Genomic DNA, 13,012 nt, shown 5'->3' on the forward strand with positions numbered 1-13,012 from the left:
ATCTAGACAGCAAATTAAAAAGCAAAGACAATGCTTTGCTGACAAAGGTCTGTATGGTCAAAGCTATGGTTTTTCCAGTAGTCATGTACAGATGTGAGAGTTAGAGTATAAAGAAAACTGAGTGCCAAAGAATTGATGCTTTTGAATTGTGGTGCTGGAAAACATGCTTGAGAGTCCCTTGGACTGGAAGGAGATCCAACCAGACCATCCTAAAGGAAATCAGTCCTGACAATTCATTGGAAGGACTGATGCTGAAGCTGAAGTATTGGTACTTGGGACACCTAAGGCAAAGAGCCAACTCACTGGAAGACATGATGCTGGGAAGATCCTGTCCTTTTCATCATAGGGGACTGGAATGCAAAAGGAGGAAGTCAAGAAATACCTGTAGTAACAGGCAAGTTTGGCCTTGGAGTACAAAATGAAGCAGGGCAAAGGCTAACAGAGTTTGCCAAGAGAACAAACTGCTCATAGCAAACACCCTCTTTCAACAACACAAGAGACGATATCACCAGACGGTCAAATTCAAAATCAGATTGATTATATTCTTTACAGCTGAAAATGAAGAAGCTCTATACAGTCAGCAAAAACAAGACCGGGACCTGACTGTGGCTCAGATCATGAACTCCTTATTGCAAAATTGAGACTAAAACTGAAGAAAGCCGGGAAAACCACTAGACCATTCAGGTATGACCTAAATCAAATCCTTTACAATTATGCAGCTGCTGCTGCTGCTAAGTTTCTTCAGTCATGTCCGACTCTGTGCAACCCCGTAGACGGCAGCCCACCAGGCTCCTCTGTCCCTGGGATTCTCCAGGGAAGAATGCTGAGTGGGTTGCCATTTCCTTCTCCAATGCATGAAAGAGAAAAGTAAAAGTGAAGTCACTCAGTCATGTCCAACTCTTCGCCATCCCATGGACCGCAGCCTACCAGGCTCCTCCAACCATGGGATTTTCCAGGCAAGAGTACTGGAGTGGGTTGCCATTTCCTTCTCCAACGATTATGCAGAGGAAGTGACAAATAGATTCAAGGGATTACATCTGATAGATAGAAGGCCAGAAGAACCATGGATGGAAGTTCTTAACATTGTACAGGAGGAGATGAGCAAAACTATCCCCAAGAGAAAGAAATGCAGAGGGGCACAATGGTTGTCTGAGGAGGCCTTACAAATAGCTGAGAAAAGAAGAGAAGCGAAAAGCCAAGGAGAAAAACATATATCCATCTGAATGCAGAGTTCCAAAGAAGAGGAAGGACAGATAAGAAAGTCTTCTTAAGTGATCAATGCAAAGAAATAGAGGAAAACAATAGAATGGGAAAGACTAGAGATCTCTTCAAGAAAATTAGAGATACCAAGGGAATATTTCATGTAAAGATGGGCACCTAAAGGACAGAAACAGTATGGACCTAACAGAAGCAGAAGATATTAAGAAGAGGTGGCAAGAATACACAGAAGAACTGTACAAAAGAGATCTTCATGACCCAGATAACCACAATGGTGTGATCACCCACCTAGAGCCAGACATCCTGAAATGTGAAGTCAAGTGGGCCTTAGGAAGCATCACTACGAACAAAGCTAGTGGAGGTGATGGAATTCCAGCAGAACTATTTCAAATCCTAAAAGATGATGCTGTGAAAGTGCTGCACTCAATATGCCAGCAAATTGGAAAACTCAGCAGTAGCCACAGGACTGGAAAAGGTCAGTTTTCATCCCAATTCCAAAGAAAGGCAATGCCAAATAATATTCAAACTACCACATAATTGCACTCATCTCACATGCTAGCAAAGTAATGCTCAAAATTCTCCTCAACAGTACATGAACCAAGAACTTTCAGATGTTCAAGCTGGATTTAGAAAAGGCAGAGGAACCAGAGATCAAATTGCCAACATCTGCTGGACCACAGAAAAAGCAAGAGAATTCCAGAAAAACATCTACTTCTGCTTCATTGACTATGCTAAAGCCTTTGACTGTGTGGATCAAAACAAACTGTGGGAAATTCTTCAAGAGATGAGAATACCAGACCACCTTACCTGCCTCTGAGAAATCTGTATGCAGGTCAAGAAACAACAGTTAAACTGGACATGCAACAATAGACTGGTTCCAAATCGGGAAAGGAGTACATCAAGGCTGTATATTGTCACCCTGCTTATTTAACTTATATGCAGAGTACATCATGTGAAATGCCGGGCTGGATGAAGCACAAGCGGGAATCAAGATTGGTGGGAGAAATATCAATAACCTCAGATATGCAGATGACATCACCCTTATGGCAGAAAGCAAAGAGGAATTAAAGAGCCTCTTGATGAAAATGAAAGAGGAGAGGGAAAAAACTGGCTTAAAACTCAACATTCAAAAAACTAAGATCACGGCATCTGGTCCCATCACTTCATGGCAAATAGATGAAGAAACAATGGTAATGGTGAGAGACTTTATTTCTTGGGCTCCAAAATCACTGCAGATAGTGATTGCAGCCATGAAATTAAAAGACACTTGCTCCTTGGAAGAAAAGCTATGACCAACCTAGACAGCAAATTAAAAAGCAGAGACATTGCTTTGCTGACAAAGGTATGTATAGTCAAAGCTATGGTTTTTCCAGTAGTCATGTATGGATGTGAGATTTGGACCATAAAGTAAGCTGAGCACCAAAGAATTGATGCTTTTGAACTGTGGTGTTAGAGAAGACTCTTGAGAATCCCATGGACAGCAAGGAGATCACACCAGTTAATGCTAAAGAAAATCAGTCCTGAAATTCATTAGAAGGACTGATGCTGAAGCTGAAACTGCAATACTTTGGCCACCTGATGCAAAGAGCTGACTCATTTGAAAAGACCCTGATGCTGGAAAAGACTGAAGGCAGGAGGAGAAGGGGACGACAGAGGATGAGATGGTTGGATGGCATCACCGACTCGATTGGACATGAGTTTGAGCAAGCTCCGGGTTTGGTAATAAACAGGGAAGCCTGGTGTGCTGCAGTCCATGGGGTCTCAAAGAGTCAGACACGACTGAGCAACTGAACTGAACTGATGCTGGGAAAGACTGAATGCAAAAGGAGAAAAGGGCAGCAGAGCATGAGATGGTAGATAGCATCACCAACTCAATGGACATGAATCTGAGCAAACTTCAGGAGATAGTGACAGACATGGAAGACTGGCATGCTGCAGTCCATGGGCTCTCAAAGAGTTGGACATGACTTAGCAACAGAACAACAACTCATAATTATATATACAGTAAATATTTCTTTAACCAAAAATTCTGATATAACTGGGTTGGGAGAAATGGAGGAAGAGAGGATATGTGTTGGGGGAAGAAGGAGTCATAGGGAAGCAGGTAAGAGTGCTCAATCTTTACCTTGTACAGTAGGAAGTCAAAAGATAATTTCTAAATTGGAATGTCAGATAATCATGGTAATTATAAGCATATCACTAAGATATATGGTGGGACATAAATGTCAGAATTAAAAGATAAAAGAGCTGAGAATAGGTACCACTGAGGAGCAATAGTCTAAAATGAGAAGGTAGGGACAGCCCTTATACACTATTTAACTTATGTGCAGTTATTAATTTGGTATAAGTAAAAATCAAATTTAAAATGTACAGATATTCTCAGACCTACTGAATCAAAATCTCAGGTAAATCCAGCCCAATATTTTTTTTTAGACCTGACCAAGTGTTTCTGATGCAATCTATGGACCACCAGAGACCTATGTGACTAAAGACAAAACAGTGAACCCAGCATTCCACTCTGATTCAATTAGCATGGCATACAACTTGGGGATCAGAAGTTTAGAAAGCTCTCTGGGAGATTTCAATGTACAGCAAACTCTGGAACCACTGCAACGATGCAAGACACAATGGTAATCTACATCACAATTAGCCACAAATGACTACAACTCCCTTTTAAAGGACTTTCTCAAGTTGGAAACACTTGATGGTTTCTGTGTTAAGATAAAATGTATTATTTTCCTTAAAAGATATAACAGCCCTTTAATCAGTAGTCTTCAGAAAGGATTTATGCTGTCAAAAAGTTTTTTTTAACAATTTTTTTCAACATTTCAGCTTAGGTTATTGTATACAATCACTGCTATACACTTATCTATTACATGTAACAGGGCATTGCAATTACCTCCTAGGCATCACAGTATTCAGAACCATCCAGAGTTTATTGACTGTTTGAAGAATTCGCCGTGGAACCCCTGAATTCAACAGCTGATTCATATTGGATGTTAATACTTCTGCATATGGTATAAGTTCACTGGCGGAGAGTAGAGTCAAGTGTTCTAGAATCTGCATCACTTGTGTGTGACTTACTGGGACAGCTGAAAACGCTAAAAGGAAAACTGCCGTCACAATCTAAGTACTACACAGCTTACCAAATGGAAAGCAAATATTGCTCTATCACGCTATAGGCCAAACAAATCAAGAAAACAATATTGCTTTAAAGAAAGTAAAACTTTCAATCCTAGCCATAGTTGTGGGGACACTTAAAATTAGGCCCTTAAGAAAAATTCATGTTTAAGTGCAGTTATTTCATAAAGAACAACAACAACAAAAATCTCATCCTAAAAATCACAGAAGTGACAGTGACAGAAAGACAATGATTTGCACTGATTTTAAAAACTGGCTGACCATGAAAATATACCCAAGTATTGCTTTTGGTATTAACATTCAGTTGAAAAATTCATATTTCTTGACACCTTCCTTCAGGTAGCCCCTTATGGGCTGTAAGCAGCTGTTAACAAAAAAATATCTAGAACTGCAATCTTTCAATAGAATAGTCACTAAGCACTTTTGGCTGCTGAGTATTTGAAACATGGCTAGTATAAAATGAGATGTGCTGTAAGTATAAAACACACAGACTTAGTATGGAAAACCAGTAAAATATCTAACAGTTTTTGTATTGATTACATGATGAAATGATAATACATTAGATATATTGGGTTATATAAAATAATTATTTAAATTAATTTTGTCTTTTTTCTAACTTTTTGAATGTGGCAAATTATATAGAAAGTTTAAAATTACATGTGTAGCTCACATCTTATTTCTATCTGACAGTGCTGACCTAGAACATTATCTATTAACAACAAATACATTGTTTTCTATTCCATGGCACTTATTTCTTTTTATATATATATTTATTGATTTTTAATTGATTGATGATTGTTTTGCAATACTGGTTTGATTTCTGTCATACATCCACATCATGGCACTTATTTCTGACCAGTTTTAAGACCTTCCTAAACCATATGACCTGTTTATTGATGCAATGTAGACCCTATGAGGAAACAGATGCAAGCATGTCAGAAAAAAAAAGGGTTAAAAATCCTTACACTCAAAGAGAATTACTTTATATAATCACTAAAACACTGCTCTATCTCCAGGAAAATTCTGCATGATTCTAAGATTTCAATGGGGCTAACACTTCTTTGTACTACTAAAGGGTTAAAAGGAGTTATCAGTTTACTATACCTTCTTGAAGTTGTTTAGGAGAGTGGTTTTTGGCATTATTAGTTAGAAGCATTCTCCTTAACAGGGCATCCGTCCCTGTGATTTCCTCTTCACAGATCCAATCATCCACGATGCATAAATGTGGGTAATTGGTTGCAAGGAGACGAAGTAAAGCAGAATGCAACCCTTGAAAATGTACAAGACATCAACTTGATTCTTCATTCTTAAACATCAAAATCTCTTTCCTCTTTCCCCTTTCCCTTCTCCCTTTCATTTTCCACCAGCCAAAGGAATCCGCACTTCTTACGCATGCACACTACAGTTTGAGAACTTCTATTCAGTACTTCAGTCAGGGATTTTGCTTAAATCAAGATCCCCAGCTGAACTGATACACAGGAAGCTGGAAACCACTACTTTTATCAAAAGTTCTGAAGCTCTCTTCCATCCTATTCCAGCATAAAAGTAGCAGTAGCTCAAGAGTTGAGTGGGGATGAAAACAACAGAAGGGAAAAAAAGGTTCATTTGGGAAAGATCACATGTGGTTTGAAAAAGGCCTCACTCAGAAATTCTGATAGACTTCTACAAGAGAATACATCCTCTCCTCCAACCTAGTTGAGAATCATTGCTATACGTGGGTAAAATTAAAGTTACCCAACTTGAGTGCCTAAATGTACACTTTATGTACATTTTCTCATTTCACCCTAACATTGCTACAAGGTAAGCAGCATTGTCTCTGTTCTACTGTAAGGAAATAGGTGGAAAGATATTTATATTAATGTTCCTAATGTCACACAGCTGTGTAAGCCAACCCAAGCAGTACTAACGATATCCACAAGAGGGTGCAATTGTCTTCTTTTAAGAAGGGTTAGGAAGCTCAGAAGCATTGGGACCTCCTTTGACTAAATCGAAGTCTTATTTCTAAACTTGCTTATAGCATAGCTTGATGACTCATTATTATTATTGTATAACATCAGCAATGAAAAAACAAATGATGATAATGTCTATTTAGACAGATGAAGTACTATATTATTTACCTAATAAATGTTGTTACTATACAATTACCATTATCTCCCAGTTGCTAGAGCCAGCAATAAGAGTATCATCAGTAATAAAAGTACTTTAGATTTGATCACCCATTTACTATACAACTTAACTTAGATCAAATCAAACTGCTGCTTAGTCCCAAAAGGGATAAGTATCTACTGCCATTTCCACAGAAACTGCTTAAATGTTTCTGTGACAAAGACACTGTAACAACCACAAGTGGTATTATTTTGAAGTTGAAATGCACAAATAGATGTGTGGTCAGGACAATCACAAAAATGTCTGCTTATAATAGTACAAATTAGTCTACATTATATAATCCCTTTATTAGTTGCAACATTAGTTACCAAATGCTGCAAAATATAACATCACTTCTCTGAAAAGAGATTATGCAAAGATATAAATAAATGCAGACATATGGCTAAAGAAGCCCAAAGAAAGTTCATGTTCACCCTTGAAATCAACCATAATAAAGACAGAAAAAGAAATTCTGAGCTTCAAAGAAACAAATCAAAGAGAAAAAAAAATCCATACATTCAAACATTATAAAAAGCTGTTAAATTAAGAAAAAAAATTGAATTTCAAAAAATATTACTATATTTCTACTTGACAGTTTTACAGTAAAAGTATTATAGTAATTTCATGCTATGGCATGTTATGTAGCAATTAAAAACAATAATGTAGATCTACATGTAGTGACATGATAAGATCTCCACGACTCCAAGAGAAGAAAGCAAGTCTCAGAAGAAATACAGTATGATACCATTTAGAGATTAAAAAAAGATTTTTTTACTTGTGTGTGTTTCTATCAGCTTCAACCACATGAAACTGCATTTTCAGAGGTCAAAAATAGTTGAATACTTGTAATCTCATATGGTTCAACCTGTAGAAAAGAATATGTGAAACTGCATACCAAAAGGAAATAGCTAGGGCCTCGGGGGTGGGAAGTAGTTTTCAGGGAGTAAGATAGCAAGGAAAGTAAAGAGAAATTCACTCTTAAATTGAATGTTTAGTTTTGCGTACCTATTACACTTTATAATCTTACACACAGTAGGTATTTTTTACCTATTGTATAACACATGAAACTCTGCTCAATGTTATGTGCCAGCCTGGATGGGAGCGGCATTTGGGGGAGAATGGACACATGTATATGTATGGCTGAGTCCCTTCACTGTTCAAATGAAACTATCACATTGTTAATTGGTTATACCCCAATACAAAATGTTTTTGGTGCTAAAAAAAAATAAAAAATTAAATTAAAAAAAAAGTAGGTATTTTTTACCAATAAACATTACCAGTAAAAAGCAAACAAAACAAATACCTCCCAACTCCTGCTGAAGTCCTTGAGCCTGTCGAATAAGGAATTTGATAGGAATCTGATCCATTAAAGAAGATGAATATGATTTGGGTTTTCTTTGCATGGCAGCTGTCAGTCAAAAATAAGAAATGTAAGACATAACGTCAGAAACAACATAAATCTTAACCTTCAACACAAATGGGAACAAACACAATGTTAAATTACTCTTAATTCACTTAATCTGTGAATATAGCTCATAAAAGATGAAGAATCACTACCAAAGTAGTGAATACATATGACGAGCAAGAACATACTTCAGGGCAAGATCTGGAAAATGTTCTGAAACTGAAACCAGTGGGAACGAAAATCATGAGTGAGAAAAGCCACCTAGAAACTCCCCCAAGCCTAATTAGGAAGCCAAATGCAGTCATGACCACATGGCTTAAAGCTTCATGATGCCAACAGCCTTAATCATATTATCTATTAGTGGTGACTGACTCTTTCTGAAGAAAGTTGGGAAATATGAATGGCTTTCTTCTCTTACAACTTCTACCTTCAATTAACAAGTCCATCTTTTTTTTTTTAAGCAAATCCATCTTAATTTCTATTCTTTTTCTGCTATCCTAATTCAATACCTACTCATCATTTATTTAAACAACTATTATGGTTCAATTTTCCAGACTCCAATTCCTCTTCTTTTTGAACCATCCTTCACATTGGTGCCACAGTCTTCTTATTTAAATTCATATTTGGCCAGATCATGTGTCTCTAGATCCATGCTCAAATATCTGGATCCATGGATTTCCAGATCCGCAGGGTAAAAGGTCCTTGCCAATCAACACTTTCTGTCTCATCTCCACCATATGCTACATGCCTAACACCCTCATCTTATTCCAAGCTCTTTGCACGTACAACAGAACTTATGAGCATCTCAATCAGGCTGTCCATAGTTTGAAAAACTATATCCAATATTCTTTTCCAAATACAAACCACATAATGTAAAGCTCAACAAATTTTTATTGATTGAAGTTAAGAAGTATATGAGTACAAGTGTTAGAATAAAGGTTGAGAATCATTGCCTAAATAAACGATACACTTCTTGGTTAGACATGATACCCCTTGCAAGTCAGTGAATACTGTGAAAACTAATAAACAAATTCAGTAGGGCTGCAAGATATAAAATTAAATATGCAAAGATCTCTTGCATTTCTATAAACCAATGACAATCAGAAAGAAAAATTACATTGCCCCTAGCTTTTGTAACATTTTGATCCTTAAAACATTCCTGTGGAAAACTAATTTACTTATGAAATGAATGTAAACTAATACTAAAGCTAGGAAAAAAACAAGTGAAGAGAAAAAAGGCCTATTTCACTTGCTTAAACACAGATGGAAAAAATAATATTTAAAAAAAAAAGACAAATCAAATCTAGCACCATGCTAAAAGAATAATATACCCAGAGCAAGTAGGGCCCACTCCAGAAATATAGATATCAATTATACAACAAATTATATAAATAGACCAAATTATCTCAGTAACTGCTGAAAAAGCATTCCCTTGATAAATTTTTTTTAAATGGTACTCTAAGAAATTCAGAGCCTGACTAACCCAAAGTAAATGTCTATACCTTCCTTGTAGCTAGCAATAACTTAAGAAAAAAATTACACAAAGTCTATACAAAGCAAAGTTTAATTGACATAAAAAAATAATTTGAATAAATTCACACATTCAAAAACATGTATTAAGTGATTACTCTGTATCAAGTAATATTCTAAATGAGTAAGTGAGTAAAAGTAACTCAGTCATGTCCAACTCAATGACACAGTAGCAAAAAAAGATAAAAATTGGCCTTCATGAATCTTACGTTTTAATAATTTAAAGGAAAAATTATTTCAGGGAATTCCCTGGCAGTCCAGTGATTAGGACTCAAGGCTTTTACTGCTGGGAAGATGGGTTTGATCCTGGGTTAGGGAACTAAGATCTCACAAGCTGCACAGCTGATGAAAAATAAGTCTTTAAAAAAATTATTTCATATTCCTAGCTGGAAAGACTTATATTGTAAAGACGTAAATTCTCTCCAAATTAATTTCTAGCATAACATAATTCTAACCAAAATCCAAATATAATTTTCTTCTATGGAATTTGACAAAATCTTACAGAGTTCCTGTGCAAGATTATATACGTGAAAATGGACAGAAATTTTCAACAAGAACAACAATTGTGAAAGGGACTGGAAATGCCTAACATAAAAAAAAAATCAGACATGGGTTTGTAATAAAACTTCAATATACATCAGAGCAACTTTCCAAATTAATAGGAAAATGACAGGTTATTTGCTTTGTGATATTGACAAATAACCAATTATTTAAAAAAAAAACAACTAGGGGCTTCCCTGGTGGCTCAATGGTAAAGGATCTACCTGCTAGTGCAGGAGACAAGGGTTTGATCCCTGATCCAGGAAGATCACACATGCCATGGAGCAGCTAAGCCTGTGCACAACTCCTGAACCCAAGTCCCCTAGAGCCCCACGCTCCACAGTAAGAAAAGCCGTAACAACGAGAACTCTCACACTGCAACTACAGAGTAGCCCCTGCTCGTCACAACAAGAGGAAAAGCCCATGCAGCAGCGAAGGCCCGGCACAACTAAATATAAATCAATAAATACATAAAATGAAAACTTTTTAAACTGAATCTGTATCCCACGTGTGTGTGCTCAGTCGCGTCCAGCTCTTTGCGATCCCATGGATTGTAGCCCGCCAGGCTCCTCTGTCCACGGGATTCTCCAGGCAAGAATACTGGAGAGGGCTGCTGTGCCCTCCTGCCAGGGATCTTTCCCACCAGGGACTGAACCCACTTCTCTTGTGTCTCCCGTGTGGGCAAGCAGATTCTCTACCACTGGGCCACCTGGGAGGCCAGTCTGTATCCCATACTTGATAACTTCATGAATCTTACATTTTAATAATGTAAAAGAAAAAAATAGTTCAGGGAATTCCCTGGTGGTCCAGTAGTTAGCACTCAGGGCTTTTGCTGCTGGGGAGGTGGGCATACATAAATTAATTAAAGGCATATGTAAATTTTAAAAATGAAATAATGTCCTAAAAGAAAATGTAAGTGATTAGTCTTATAATGTTAGTACCTTACTTTCAAAGAGTCTCCTCTCCACAGAATTCTATAATCAAAATACACCATAAACAAATGATAACACTCAATTGCTATCACTGTGAATGCAAAAAAATTGGTACTCACATCATATACAAATGTCTTATGCATATGTCTTCTACAAAATGTCTATAATGGTAAAAACTATCTGGAAAACAGGTATGACAAATCATTTTTTAAATACTGGAATTCAAAAATCTTTGATTTAGTAGTTCTGTCCTAAAGAAATAAATAATTATATCTGTACACCGAGTTAGCTCTGAGGATATTCATTCTGCCACTCTCTATAATGGCAAAATGTAGAAACAATCTCCAACAATAAGTTATTTTTTAAGTAATGGTACACATTTATGAAGAAATATTATACAGCTATTAAAAATCATGTTTCAAAAAATGTACTATAACAGGCAAATGCTTAAAGTGTAGTCTTAAGTAAAGAGGGTAGATTGAAAATTTATGATTCCAATCTTTGTGAAAGTTATCACACGTGCAAAGACTGAAGCATTTTTTTTCCTAGCAAAATTCTGTGGTGATTATCTCTGGGCAGTAGAATTATGGGTGGTTTATACTCTAGTCTTTGTACTTTTCTCACTTCCTCAATTTTCTTCAGTAAAACACTCTTTTAATATTTTTATTTTAAAAAACAGTTCTTTTGCATTAAGTAAGATAGGTAAGCGATTAGGTAAGCAATTAGGTAAATAATGAAATCAAGTTTAAAATTCTTATACTTTTACTCCACAGGATGATCATATGACTGTTAGAATCTTTTTTGGTCAAACTCAATTTTACAGTACTGAAACTTCAAGCTGCCAAGAAAAAACATCTTTCAGTGTCTGCTTAAAGATTTCTACATTTTTAAAGAGGCAAGTGGAGTTAACTTTCTTCTGGGAAGAAAATAATTAACTATCACGTGCAAAGAAAAACTTCAAGTGCAGGAATTTAGAGCCACTGAACATTACAGTTTCCCAAGTATCACAGGATAGGTCTTGCTCTGCTGATGACAAAGAAGGAAATTTCATATGAAACAGGATAGAAGCAGAAAAAGCAGTCAGAGCTTGTTTTTAAACGAAGATAAGGGGCTTCCCTGGTGGCTGAGTGGAAAAGAATCCACCTGACAATGCAGGAGGCATAGGTTCAATCCCTGATCCAGGAAGATCCTACATGCCATGGAGCAACTAAGCCCGTGCACCACAACCTATCAAGCCTGTGCTCTAGAGCCCGGGAGCCACAACAACTGAGCCCACGTGCCTGAGAGACCGCGCTCCACCACAAGAGAAGCCACCGAATGAGAAGCCCACGCACTGCAACAAAGAGCAGTCCCCACTTGCCAAGCTAGAGAAAGTGGGTGTGCAGCAATGAAGACCCAGCACAGCCAAAAATAAAACAAATATACTTTGAACAGGCTTCCCTGATAGCTCAGTTGGTAAAGAATCCGCCTGCAATGCAGGAGACCCCAGTTCGATTCCTGGGTTGGGAAGATCCCCTGGAGAAGGGATAGGCTACCCACTCCAATATTCTCGGGCTTCCCTGGTGGCTCAGCTGGTAAAGAATCCACCTGCAATGCAGGAGACCTGGGTTCGATCCCTAGGTTGGGAAGATCCCCCCGAGAAGGGAAAGGCTACCCACTCCAGTATTCTGGCCTGGAGAATCCCATGAATAGAGAAGCCTGGTGGGCTACAGTCTATGGGGTTGCAAGGAGTTGGACACGACTGAGTGACTAAACACACAATATATGTACTTGTATTACAAATATTTTTAAACAAATCAAAAATATGCATATGTGAAAAAATATGTATCTATACAAACACTTTTTTTTAATGACTATGATATTCTAATACTTGGCTCTATCTCAGATGTTGGAATTCTGTATTTGAGCTTCAACAGCTACTTGGTGCCTGCTAATAATATTTATTATAAAGCCCCAAACCACAGACCAATTAACAAGGTACTGAAACAACACAACTTCGCAGGTAGGAATAACTGTGAGGCAGAATACTCATCATTTTTGGCTGTGGAAGAGAAAACTTCTCTCATGTTATGACATATTTTGCAGTTAACTTATTCCTTTG

At 37.2% G+C, this 13,012-nt stretch overlaps 1 protein-coding gene across 4 annotated transcripts in view; it reads right to left on the reverse strand.

Moving 5' to 3' along the window:
* INTS2 (integrator complex subunit 2) overlaps positions 1–13,012 on the reverse strand; it is a 54,948-nt gene that overhangs the window by 13,800 nt on the left and 28,136 nt on the right. For all 4 annotated transcript variants that reach the window (XM_081585021.1, XM_081585019.1, XM_081585022.1 and 1 more), the window contains exons 16-18: positions 7,808–7,912; positions 5,464–5,628; positions 4,118–4,319 (exon numbers count right to left, since the gene is read on the reverse strand). In XM_081585021.1, the coding sequence (XP_081441147.1) occupies positions 4,118–4,319; positions 5,464–5,628; positions 7,808–7,912 (472 nt within the window). The remainder of the gene's footprint in view (positions 1–4,117; positions 4,320–5,463; positions 5,629–7,807; positions 7,913–13,012) is intronic.

This window comes from Giraffa tippelskirchi, chromosome 3, assembly GCF_054371585.1.
Source record: "Giraffa tippelskirchi isolate mGirTip1 chromosome 3, T2T-mGirTip1v1.2.pri, whole genome shotgun sequence".
Taxonomy (NCBI): Eukaryota; Metazoa; Chordata; class Mammalia; order Artiodactyla; family Giraffidae; genus Giraffa; species Giraffa tippelskirchi.